The sequence below is a fragment of the Panthera tigris genome, chromosome D1 (genome assembly GCF_018350195.1).
Source record: "Panthera tigris isolate Pti1 chromosome D1, P.tigris_Pti1_mat1.1, whole genome shotgun sequence".
Taxonomy (NCBI): Eukaryota; Metazoa; Chordata; class Mammalia; order Carnivora; family Felidae; genus Panthera; species Panthera tigris.
In genome coordinates, this window is record NC_056669.1 from 4,799,397 (window position 1) to 4,812,904 (window position 13,508).

At 39.6% G+C, this 13,508-nt stretch overlaps 1 protein-coding gene and 1 non-coding gene across 3 annotated transcripts in view; one reads left to right on the forward strand and one right to left on the reverse strand.

Annotated features, from left to right (window-relative positions):
- Positions 1–869: 869 nt before the first annotated feature.
- Positions 870–13,508, reverse strand: part of LOC122231355 (guanylate cyclase soluble subunit alpha-2-like) — a 33,550-nt gene continuing 20,911 nt past the window's right edge. Inside the window, exons 1-2 of one of the 2 annotated variants that reach the window (XM_042959177.1) lie at positions 5,842–5,880; positions 870–1,585 (exon numbers count right to left, since the gene is read on the reverse strand). In XM_042959177.1, the coding sequence (XP_042815111.1) occupies positions 1,029–1,499 (471 nt within the window). In that variant the 5' untranslated portion in view covers positions 1,500–1,585; positions 5,842–5,880 and the 3' untranslated portion in view covers positions 870–1,028. Of the gene's footprint in view, positions 1,586–5,841; positions 5,881–13,508 lie in introns of those variants that run through there. The other variant, XM_042959176.1, reaches the window with a different exon arrangement.
- Positions 9,602–9,718, forward strand: LOC122231630. The gene has a single exon (XR_006208886.1).

The following is a 13,508-nucleotide window of genomic DNA, read 5'->3' on the forward strand; positions in this document are numbered from 1 at the left end:
CAGGAGCCCCATACTTTTCTGGTCACAAAATACCAAAAAGCTCTACTGGAAGTTGATACACACAAAGGTCTACTGCAGAAGAGTATCATTTATATCATTTATTTTTGTATTTAAAATAATAATGACTAATTTTTCTTCACATTTCTACTTAAATGTTGACTTCCCCTAAAAAAAAAAAAGCTTTACCCATCTTTTCATTTGTTAATAACCAAGATTTTCCAAACAGGGATTCAAAGAAATTGATAATTCCTAGTGTTGACACTGTTCTCCAAGCAGTGAGCCTGTTCTAAAGGAATGAGTCCCTGTGTCAATGCTACAATCTATTAAGAAAAGCACTCGTGAGATAGCCACTTAATTTCCAACTCTTAGAAAATCCATTATTCTGCACACTGAGACAAAAATAGGATGCAACCAAGACGTTCCTAGATTATGACATTTAGAACAGAGCATACTCAAAGTGGAGCTAGCTTTCCACCCATAGTTATTTAAGGAGAAGGTGAGCAGGCCCCATACTGTTGGAATCCGCCTTTCCATTTCTCTCCTGTTTGCCTTCAATTGGTGGAAATATTCATGGCTTTACAGGATCAGGTTCTTGGTGAGTCCTATCATTTTTGTAATTACTGTGGCTGGTATTAGTAAGTGTCTTCCTTTTATATGCTGAAATAAACTAATGGAAGAGGCAGACCCTATGCAAAATGGCTGGGAATAAGGCCAAATCTTTTTCCATACATTCAGGGACCAGTAATTTTCTAAACGGCCCTTTAAGTTCTGTAGCCTCAATAATTACAACTACCGCCGCATGTAATTTACAGAAATAATTATGCACTCTTCCAGTCCCCATCACCCATCTCGAGCCCATGGCCACTCACCTTGTCTTTATTTTCAGTGCCGGAAGCCTCAGGCTTGGTCCTGATCACAAACGGGGTGGACAGTCGCAACAGGACCCTCTCAAAGGCGGCACTGACCTTTGGAGAAACGATCTCGAAGCAGTCCTCAAACCTGAGCATTTTGTGGCTGTTGCACCACAGCTATTTCCGCAGGCCTTCCCCCAGCTGTAGGTCGGACATGTGGATGTCAAACATCAAATTGGAAAAGGAAGGCCCTGCAGAAGGTACTGATGCTGATTCTGAGGTCCGCAGGGACTTGGGAGGCTCCCCGGGGAAGGTTCTTCCTGGTGTTAGTATTGTCACATTCTTTGATGAGGAAGGTAAGACAGCTACAATTGCCTGGGTTCTATCGGAGCACAGTTTCTCATTGGCCACCTGCTCCATGGCCACATCAAGCTGGTAGATCTTCTTTCCTGCAGCCTTGATCATGCCCAGCATTGCAAAGCCCACAACGTGGTGAGGACGGAAGTAGTGAAGCAGAAGGGTGCCCTCCAGGAGCTCCTTGCACAGGAACGATGGGGACACCAGCGTGGCCTGTTTCCCAAAGGAAGTTCTGATGTGTTCCAACAAAGCATCAAAGCCATTACAAAAGTCCTGCAATGTGCCACCCATGGCTCAAAGGACTCTCTCATTCTCATCAAAGAATATATTAAAGAACTCCTCACCAAATCTTTCTTGAACTTCCTCAAACTTCAAACCTAGAGGTAAATGGGAAGCAAATGTTAGTCAAATGCAATAAAATAATTGAATTTATAGCTTTTTAAAAAATGCTCATCAAATGAGATAACTAGTGAGTGAAGCTAGAGAGATATTTCCCTCGGGCCCAGAAATTCTCAGAGAGATTAATTCATTTTGAATTAGAGAAAGAAAATTTCAGTTCACCTTCTGGGGGCTTCTAAGATGTTGATGAGCATAAGCTTCCTTTAACTTTATGTTTTTTTGTTTTTGTTTTTGTTTTTAAGTAGACTTTATTTTTTAGAGAAGTTTGAGACTCACAGCAAAAGTGAGCACAAAGTACAGATATTTTCCATAGAACACTCTTCCCACAAATACACAACCTCCCCCTTCACACACACACACACACACACACACACACACACACACACACACACAAACACACACACACACACAATCAGTCATGAACTACAGTGGTACATCTGTTACAATCAATGAATGACAATGACACAACACCATCACTCAGAGTTGGTAGTTTACAGTAGGGTTCACTCTTGGTGTTGTATGCCCTTGGGCTTGGACAAATGTGTAAGGATACGTGTCCACCATTACAGCATCACACAGAGTAGTTTTGCTGCTCTAGAAATCCTCTGTGCTCTGCCTGTTCATGCCTCCCACCTTACCTCAGCCCCCTGTAGCACAAACTTTCTAAATGCTGCTAATTTAGCTGCCCAATTTTCTTTTCAATACCCTACTCCATTTGCTACAATTAGCACAAACAAGATCTTTTTCTTAATGGTTTCCCTCATAGGTAAAGAAACTTTCCAGAAGCAGCTATAAAGTTGTTTCTCTATCGGGCCCATCCACTATTACTATCTGACTTATCAAAATTCTTCTGTTAAGTGGGAAATGTCAACCAGAGAGGGAATTTATGGTACTTGAGCAGAGAAAGGTATCGGATTATCTAGTGTCAACAGGAGGAATGAAGTTAGAATCCCGGGAGAGAGGGACAAAACAAGAAACTAAAATGGCAGAATGGTGGACTGATTTGCATTCTTTGACCCACAAAACTGAGAGTAACCAAGAGTCTGGAATCTCACCAGAAAGGGTTAAAAGTCTTTGTCTTCCTGGTCTACATTCACTCCCACTTGACATGGCAAAAGGAACTCTATCTTACAGTAATGGAGGTATAATAAAAAGTAAGTACATACACACACACATACACACAACACATTATGTAGAAACTAGAACCAGTCACACGTGATCTAGTTAGAGCCACCATTAAGGACGATCTGAGGGAAAATATGGAGGGAATTTACGGTCCATACAGGAAGGATACAACACCTGTGTATGAGCTGAGTGTGTACACTAAAGGAAACTTCTATACAGAGTCAGTCTGTTGCTTCTCCTTTGACTTTGGCTGAAATCAACACATGTAAGTTCATATATTCGTATTTTCTTGCCCCGTCTACTCCATCTCATAAGGAGGTCCTGAAGATAAGGCCTGACTGGGAAAGAAACAGAAGGCCACTCTGCTAGTGTCCTGTCCAAGGGCAGAGCCATCTGGGCTGTCTAGGGCTCGGTTTGCTATGTATTCCTACCTTTATTATTCCCTAAGCATTCTCCCCATGCAGAAATCAGGGAACAAAGCAGAGTCAACACTACTATTTGAAAAACACAGCCAAAAGACATCAAATATTTTTTGAGACAGCACTAGAGAGTATAAATTTTTTGATAGCCAAGTGAAGAAGTCAGTTGGACAAAAAAAGTTCTTAAAATCAATGTGAAATGAAAAAAAAAAGTAGAAAACCTAAGAGAAAAAGAGTCCTTTTATTAAGAAGAATTTCATATTAATTTTACTTTCACAGGTTTGACATTCAAGTCAAGCTGACAAAGTCACCTATCAAGATAAAAACATGAGCGCACATCTTACATGGTCATGGTACAAGATTGCCCTTCAACGTAGGCTGCAATCACGAACAGTAAGACCAGCTCAACTGATGATAATAGCATTTATCTGTCCAGTTCTCCAGTGTGGAAAAAAAAAGGTGGACGACACTCACTGCAATTTGGCTCCTGTCCCAATGGCTCCACTGAAACTACTTTTGCAATTGCTTAAAGCAATACATACTGTTTCATCCCTACCTTAGTTAACCTGGTTTGTTGTTTTTGTTTTAATTTGACTGTACTGATCATCTCATTCTCCTAAATCTCCCTTCTCTCGGCTTCTAAAAATATACCCTGTTGGTTTGATTACTGACTGTCTGAAGACTCCTTCCCTAAACTGTATTCCTAGACCAAATCCTTATATCAGCATCGATACATAACCAAAAAGTCCTAATACAAATTAAATGTATATCCCTTCAAAGACAGTGTTCTTGGTTGTTATTAAATTTTTCAATTACAAAATTCTAATTAAAACTAAATTCAAAATAAATAAAAATTCCTATAAGCTGATTATACTCCCTGAACTACAAAATTCCATGGGTCACTAAAACATCCCACGAATTGCTTCTATACTTTGAAGAGTTTTATCTTAAAAGGACAGAGAGTCTTTATGCAAAAAAAAGAAAAAAAGAATTTCTTCTAACTTGCTTTTTGTTTTATAACATTGAAAACACCCTCAGAGTTATTAAGAACAGAGATTAAACATAATAAATAAGTTTATGTTCTATTTTCATTGCCAGAATCCCAAAAAATAATCCAGAAAACAACTCACCAGGAGCACAAAATAAAAACTACTCTTTGAGTACAGCATTCTATCCACTAGGAATCCCTGCTGTCTTACAAAGCACTTCTGTACTTAAGGGTAAAGAAGAGTTGTTAATTCTCAAGCAAAGACACCGAGGTCTGCCAGGGTGCTAGAGTGACTTATACCAATAAAGAAAAGCTAGAATATTTTGAATATTACGCCCAAATACTATACATGGTAATTCTATAAAATCACAGTACTCAGTTAACTAATAAAGATCTTTGGGGGGTGCCTGGGTAGCACAGCCAGTTAAGTGTCTGACTCCTGATTCTGGCTCAGGTCATCATCTCATGGTTTTTGGGTTCCAGCCCAGGACCAGGCTCTGTGCTGACATTACAGAGCCTGCTTGGGATTCTCTCTTTTTCTCATTCTCTCTATGACCCTCCCCCACTCAATCTCAATCTCTCTCTCAAAATAAACATTTAAAAAAATTTTTGTTCTCACAATTATTAAACTGTACAGTATCATAAAAGACAAGAAAGTTCTTCAAGTTGTAAACATGTAAACTTTGGGAAAGATCACTGTAACTTTTACAAATAGTTTCATTTTAAACCTCATCTCAAAATTCAGAAAGCACAGAGAAAGTAGTTCAGCTGAGACAAGTGGTACAGTTCTCACTTCCAATATCCCACTTATGAGGATGCAAATCCCCTACTTACAGCAAATCACATGAAACATATAGACCATGCTCATGTGTTCATGTCAGAAGATGCTATGACAGTTTGACCTTTGGGTCTATAAGAATATGTTCCTCTAGAGGCAAAACTTAAAATAAATCTGCTTTCATTAACAAGTTAAAATTTTAAATTATTGTTGGGGCACCTGGGTGGCTCAATTGGTTAAGTGTCCAACTTCAGCTCAGGTCATGATCTCATGGTTTGTGAGTTCGAGCCCCACATCGGGTTCTATGCAGACAGCTCAGAGCCTGGAGCCTGCTTCAGATTCTGTATCTCCCTCTCTCTCTGCCCTTCCCCTTCTCACGCTCTGTCTCTCTCTCTGTCTCTCTCTCAAAAATGAATAAAACTTAAAAAAAATTAAGTTACTGTTAATTCACTTCTTTAGAAAAATGAGTAGCCTAAATGTGACATCTTTTATCTCAAAATGTAATAACCTATCCATTGATGACATGAATCTTTGTCCTTCATTTGCTATCCATCTGACTTCACATCGTGCACCTCTTAAGGACAAAGACATGAGCTCATTTATGTCTGCACACCCATCACTAGTGTAATGACTGGAACATGGACACAAAGATTTCATTCATAGAAACTAAGCTTTCAGGGTGCCTGGGTGGCTCAGCCACTTAAGCATCCAAATCTTGATTTTGGCTCAGGTCATGATCTCACAGTTCCTAGGTTCGAGCCCCATATCGGGCTGCCAGCACAGAGTGTGCTTGGGTATCTCTCTCCTTCTGTCTCTCTGCCCCTTCCCCACTCATGTTCTCTCTCTCTCTCTCTCTCTCTCTCTCTCTCTCTCTCTCTCTCTCTCAAAATAGATAAAAACTTTAAAAAGTCTAAGCTGCGGCACCTGGTTGGTCAGTTGTTTAAGCGTTCAACTTTAGCTCAGGTCATGATCTCACAGTATGTGAGTTTAAGCCTTGAATCGTGTTCTGTGCTGACAGCTCAGAACCTGGAGGCTGCTTGGGATTCTGTGTCTCCCTTTCTCTGCCCCTCCCCCACTCACATTCTGCCTCTCTCAAATGAATGAAAGCATTAAAAATAATAAATAAAAGTTTAAAAAATAAAACTAAGCTTTCATCTAAATATTTGTTTGGTAAATATAATCAAGCTTTTAAAGCTACACTTGTGCCAGGACACCTGGGTGGCTCCATCAGTTAAGTATCCAGCTTCAGCTCGGGTCACCATCTCCTGGTTTGTGACTTTGAGGCCCACATTGGGGCTCTCTGCTCTCAACATGGAGCCTGCTTCAGATCCTCTCTCTCCCTCTCTCTCTCCCCCTCTCAAAAATAAACATATAAAAAATAAAATATTAAATAAATTTTTAAAAAGTACCTTTAAAACCAAAGTTGTGCCACATTTAAGGGTACCTAGACACCTAGACACATTCTTTTCTGATATGAGCCTCTACAGATAATTAAGTCACAGTGTGATTAGGCTGTGACAGAGGCAAATGGGAATACTTATGGACAATGGAGAAAACAATGTATGACTCTCTCCTCTACAGGTTTTCCTGTTTGCCTCCGTTAGAGCCTAACAGAGGCATGGGTTTGAGCCCCATGCCTGTGATAGTGTCTGAAGAACTTGAATAAAAGTGGGTGTTCAAAAACCCAACAAGGAAGGCACAGTCACACTGACAGATGGACAGTAATGGAATACAGATGAACCAGAGAAGTGGGAGAGCCCAGCATGGTCAGGGATGGGCAAACTGTAAGTGGATAGCATCTGGGGAATAGGAATGAGGGGGTGAGCTGTTAACTGATGGGCAACACAAAGGCTGGACTTTTGAGCACCAAGACCAGAGTCAAAGACACCAGCCAGAGATGCTATAATGTCTTTAAAAGCCTACATTGACTGAACTAGAGAGGTCCCAGTGAGAATAATGTTAAACAATGTGCCAAATATTTTCATAGATGACTTTACACTTTAAAAAATTTTTATCAAGTAGATATTTTTAATTGTCTTCGTTTTACAGGTGAAAAATGTTAAGACATTTGCCCAAGTTCCACAACTATACGTAGCAAACGTAGGTCTCAAGGTGAAGTCTGTCTGATACCACATCTTGTGAAATAAACAGAGGAAAACATCTGTGCGAGGGAAGAAATGCACAGTCTTGCCCACTGTTATTTAATCAATGCCTAGCATTCTGCCTGTCATTTAGGAGATGCTTAATACGTATTAGCTGGATGGTCAATGAATTAATGGATCACTGAAGTCAACAGAAAGCAGTTATAAGGAGCAGTCAACAGCTATCAAATGTCACAGTGAAGTCAAGTAAAAGAAAGACAGAAAACTGTAAAATGGATTGGTCAGCACTTTGGGGACCTTTGACAGCAATTTTAATGGAGGAGTGGGGCAGACTACTGGGTGTAAGGGATTAAGGAGTGTGTGACAAGTAAAGAAACAAAAAGTTTTCAGCTGAATTAATATTATTGGAGAGCTAAAATTACTTCCTTTATAAAACTGTAACAAATCTGACCACTATACTTGGAAAAGGAAATATTACCTTCATTGAGAACCAAGTAATTAGAGAGAGGTAGCACCAAATACATAGCATTGTACATTTGGGGTCCTGGATCCTCTAGGGGAAGATGTATCAATAAAAGAGTACAATTAGTGTTTTTTAGATCCAGAGACCATCCTTGTCACCCAGGAAGGGCACGGGTCTCCACTAACACAGGAAAACACCAAAGCAGCAAGTGTATCCTTATGTGGACCAAATATCAACTGAGGAGGTGAATACCTACCAGCTACTCACTTCTGTGAGCTGCAGATGCCCCATAATTATCTTTTAATTATTTAGGCTCCATCAAATTCACATTTCAGTAATGTAACTCAAGCACAACTATATCTCAAGTCCATATTGTAAAGACATTCCAATATTTTAAGGAGATAATCATCCTCTTAGAGAAACCATTTTTTCAGCTTTCCTTCCTCCGCTATAAATGATATATAATATTGTATAACTTTAAGGTGTACAAAGTGTTCTTTTGATGCATTTATATATTGCAAAACAATTACTCTCATAGTGTTAGCTAACACTTTCAATATGCCACATAATTTTGTGTATATATATATATATATATATATATATATAATTTTTTTTCTTTTTGGTAGTGAGAACATTTAAAATCTACTCTCTGAACAACACCCAAGCATATAATACATAATTGTTAACAATGCTCACAAAGCTGTGCAATAGATCCCAAGAACATATTCATCTTCTAACTGGAAGTTTGTACCCTTTGACTAACATCTCCCCAATCCCCCACCTCCCAGACCCTGGGAATCGCCATTCTGTGAATTTGGCATTTTTTAGATTCCACATAGAAGTGACAGCATATAGTATTTGTCCAGAAACAATACTTTTATCAGGAAGACCCTAAGGTTTTTGTGAGCTAGTTTGAAAGCCAGATGACACTTTAATAAAAATATTATTCTAGTGTCTTGCCAATCTATAAAGAAATGACTGAAGTTGGTCTCAGCCTCCCAGGGAGACTTACCGGTAAATACTATATGCATATGTCTAAATAATAACAAAGGAGAAAGGCTCAAAAGAAATGCCACTGGGAGTGGAAGGTATTATGCTGAGGGAAATAAATCAGTCAGAGAATGACAGATATCATAGGTTTTCACTCATATGTGGATCTTGAGAAATTGAACAGAAGACCGTGGGGGAAGGGAAGGGGGAAAAATGGATACAAACAGAGAGGGAGGGAGTCAAACCACAAGAGACTATTAAATACAGAGAACAAACTAAGGGTGGATGGGGCGCAGGGGAGAGGGGGAAATGGGTGACGGGCATTGAGGAGGGCACTTGTTGGGAGGAACACTGGTGCTGTATGGAAGCCAAGTTGACAATAAATTATATTCATGAGAAAAAAAAGAAATGCCATTGCCTGAATTGTAATTTTAAAGAAAACTGTTTTCAATCTGATCTATCAATGCAGTTTCATTTGAATCTCTGTTGGGGTGATATAAAACCTCTGTAGTTTCAGGATATTCTGGAGTTAAGTAAGTAACAGTATAGGTATAATAGTGAAAAGAAAGATCCTTATCAATCTTGGCCTTAATCTGTGAAGAGTTAAACAATGAGTTTCTACTATTTTAGAAGCAAATCATTCTCCTTTTACTGCATTTGTGGCATCTCTGCCCCTCTCCAAAAGGAACACAACTATGTCATATATTTACTTTTAAATATAAGTGAACCAAAATTAATTGTTTCAAATTTTATGATATAGTTAAAGAAAACAGAGTATACATTCAGATTTTTTTTTTTAAATAGGGTTTTAACATCTTTGAGCTAACAAAGAATTTGCTAACAACAGGGAACTCTCTAATATATTTAAGATTAATTACTGAATACCCAAAGGAGTAGGTATTATCAAAAGCATATTAAGTGCTTCAGGGACATTTGTGATGGTTAAGTTTAAAGTTTTTAAATTGGAGAATATGCTAAGATATACTTTAAAATATGCATAGGATATAAATTTTGATAGAAATATGGCATAATGGAGGTGAAGCCAGATTCTTCTTATAATCTGGGCCACATTTACAGTCTGCGATACATTTTTCACCAAGAAACCACATCTAAAAAGCAGAGCATCCTATGGAAATGATGAAATAGAGACTGGGTGTCGAATGTTGTATGATTGGAAATTTTTAATATGTAAATTAAGAGATTAATCTAAGTTTTAAAAAAAGAGCATCATAAAATTACACTCCAATATTATCAGTTGTTTCTCTTTCCTTTCAAACAGCAAAGCCTATCTGTGTGCCATTCTTGTAAAATACCAGATATTCCCTTGTATTATATATATTTGTCTGGATTCCTCTGTTGACTCTAAAACAGATTTAGTAGGACAATTAATGAAAAGTACAACCTCTAAAAACAGTGTGATCTAGAATGAGAAGAAAAAAAACAATGGAGGAAGAAATATAAACCAAAAGAACTTCCCCTAAATTGTAGAAAATCCTGAATCTTCAGATGTAAACAAGTTCCAGCCAGATTTGATAAGGGCATGCACACACACACTCTAATGTTCTCTCTCTCTCTCTCTCTCTCTCTCTCTCTCTCTCTCTCTCTCTCTCACACACACACACACACACACACACACACAAGCTCATTACAAAGAGGAGCTGGCCAAGCACCTACCTCAGCTCTATACCCAAAAACCTGCATTTTTGCATTGCATAAATAGGGCAATGGCTCACAGGCTTTGGCATCTTCCCACAGAGAGCTTCTCTCATCATTTCTCATGCCTGTACTTCTCCCAATCTTTCACCTGGTGGCTAAGAAGGTTGGAGAGGGAATCACAGTGCAAATATGCATGGACTCTGGCTTCCGTTGATGATGACTGTCCCTGCTCAAATTGGAGGCCACTGTAGCGATGGCAGGAGAGTTTCATTTCCACAAGGACAGATCCTCAGAGGGCTTACTCGGAGACATTAATCACTGCTAATGCCTCTTTGATTGCTACGCCTCTACAATTGTTCAGCTGTGTGAGTCACCCTCCTGAACTGCTGCAACCCAGTCTTGGGAGCTACGTGTCTGACCAATTTGTACAGAAACGATTAGGTTTTGGAATGAAAGTTGTGTTACAGTAAAGAAATAAAATTGAGGAGAATCTGAAAATTTTTTACCACTTTCCAAATGATATAGGTAAAAGTTAGCCAAAGGCTAAACCTATGAGTTTCCTTAGCCAAATATCAGACTTTAAGTGTGACAGAAATTATCACATCATACGTCCATGATGTGGCTATTACAGTAGCATATGGCAGCTTTTACAGGATGCATGAAGAAGCAATCCTAGTACTTTTGTACTTCTGGAGGACAACAGCATGGAACTATGTACAGGTTTATTTACAAAATAATTTGTAGCTACACTGTTTCACACAAGATCAGTGACATGAAGTCATTAGATGCCCTGGAACTGCACTAACCCATCTAACCTCCATCAAAACACAGTAGTCCTCAGGGTGCCTGGGTAGCTCAGTCAATTGAGCATCCAACTATTGATTTCAGCTCAAGTCATGATCTCATGGTTCATGGGTTTGAGCCCTGCATCAGGCTCTGCGCTGACAGTGTGGAGCCTGCTTGGGATTCTCTCTCTCCCTCTCTCTGTTCCTCCCCAGCTTGTGCTCTGTCTCAAAATAAATAAATATAGTACATACTAAAAAAATATAGTATTCCTCATAAATAGTCATCCTTCATCTACTTCTACACCACCCATGATGAGGAACTCCTGAAGCATGCTCTCCCGATAATATTTCTAGTGATCACATAGTTCCTTCCTTCTTCCACAGAGAAACAATCTATTCCTATCACTTTGGCTCACTGGGTCTATTATACCCTCTGTTTTCCCCACAAAAATCTGTTAAAGTGCCTGAAAATAGCTCACAGGCTCTCCTTTGTCTTCTCATCTTGTTTTCAAAGAACTAATTCAAAATCCATTAAAGGCAGCTCAAAAGAATGATCTTAAATGGATGTGAAAGGCAAGAGTACACGAGAAAAAAGATACAGAACAGGTGTGATTTCGAAGGACACTGTAAGTTACCAGGAGGAAGGCAACAAGAAAGCGGCAGAGATAAAAGAGGTCTATTTCAGATAAGAGGAGCTGACGTGAGATGCTTTGACTCCAGGTTTCAGCCCTGTGTGTATATGTGCTCTAACGTGGGAAAATAGATGTCTGTATTTACTCATCCTCACTAGAGTATAGACTTCAAACTGTTTTTCAGTGTCCTATTTATTTGCCCTGACCCCATCCACACTTTTCATACTCCATTCCCTTTAGATCATACATATGGAAGATGCTAGGCCAGGTAGGGAAGCAAGTGAGGACTATGGAAAAACAGTACCGATGGCACACGCATGGACTGAATGAATATCCTCTATGTCTTCTCCAACATGGGTAAGGCCACTGTATGAACAGATGAACAGAGACTGTTCATGTGTGTTACCATTTCCACGGGAACCTGACAGGAACTCTGAGCTACATTTGTCACACCACATCTGGACATATTCCACAAATAGAACACAAGGGCAAGCCTCAGACACACAAGAATTAACAAAAATGGCCAGCTTTTTAAATCAGGAGGGGATACCGTCTACATTTGAGCTCCTCTGTTATTGTAAAGGAACCAATAATCTCTTTGGATTCACGGTTTCTTTGGGGAAAGGGTTATGCCCTTATTATTTCTTTTGCTTTTGTGACATAGCTGTGTTCATTTTTTTCTCTGTCCCCTTTCAGTTTTTGTGCATACCCATACACATATTTTACAAAGCTGGATTCACAGTGGACACAAAAACACTTGGTTTTTGCCTATTTTTCTTTTTGTGTAATTGTTTCTCTCTAGCAGAGGCGGGGGTATTTGTAGCTGTCGGTGCTCAGCAGAGTCTTGCTCTAGAAACTGCCTTGAGCTAAATAAGGCTGACTGACCCAGCGTCCCTTCCCCAGGGCAACCTGTATCCAAAGACATGAGCTGTAATGCAAAGATGAGTCTTCCTGGTCTCCATGGAGGGCAACTGTGAAAAGCTGAGCAGAGTCCTTTCCTGTGACAGCACATGAACCCTGGCCCCTCTCCTTTCTTCACATCCTCACAAGGAAGTAGTCTGGTGAAACTATAAAGCTGTAAACACATGCTACCTAACTTCCAGAAAAAGGGATGAATGGAGGGTGGAGCTGCGAGCCACAAAGCGTTATTCTCAGGACTTGATATCTACAGGGGTTTGCCTGGTGTGTCATCGGTCCTAACTAAGGGTTCCTGAGCACAAATCTTCATCTGAGTCTGTTTCCTGGGGAAATCAGGCTATCACAACATCATAAACATTCTCCCATGCCACAGTGTCATCTTGCCACACTGTTCTCATTGCAACAGCTGCTTAATGTCCTCGGAAGCAGATCATATTTTAATTGACCATTTCCTCACAGTAAGACGGTTGGTTGTTGCCAATATTTTGTCATTATAAAGAGCATTCAATAAACGCCATCGAGCCATTATTTAAAGTTTCTTCTTCTTGGGGCGCCTGGGTGGCTCAGTCGGTTAAGCGTCCGACTTCGGCTCAGGTCGTGATCTCGCGGTCCGTGAGTTCAAGCCCCGCGTCAGGCTCTGTGCTGACCGCTCAGAGCCTGGAGCCTGTTTCGGATTCTGTGTCTCCCTCTCTCTCTGACCCTCCCCCGTTCATGCTCTGTCTCTCTGTCTCAAAAATAAATAAACGTTAAAAAATTAAAAAAAAAAAAAATAAAGTTTCTTCTTCTTGTTTTGAATTATTTCTTCACAATAATCTAAGGTGTGGGCCATTACCAAGAGGATGGAAAGGTTTCAGATTACTGATACTAAAGCCTTATAAGTTGTAATATGGCACACCTAAGTTTAATAGGAAGATACACTAAGGAATCGGGGCAGATTATGTTCTACATTATAGTGTCTTTGACCCAAGGCTCCAAACAGAATGCTTCAGAAGCCCAAAGAGAAAAAGATAACAGAATGCTCTATAATGAACTTATATAGCATTCC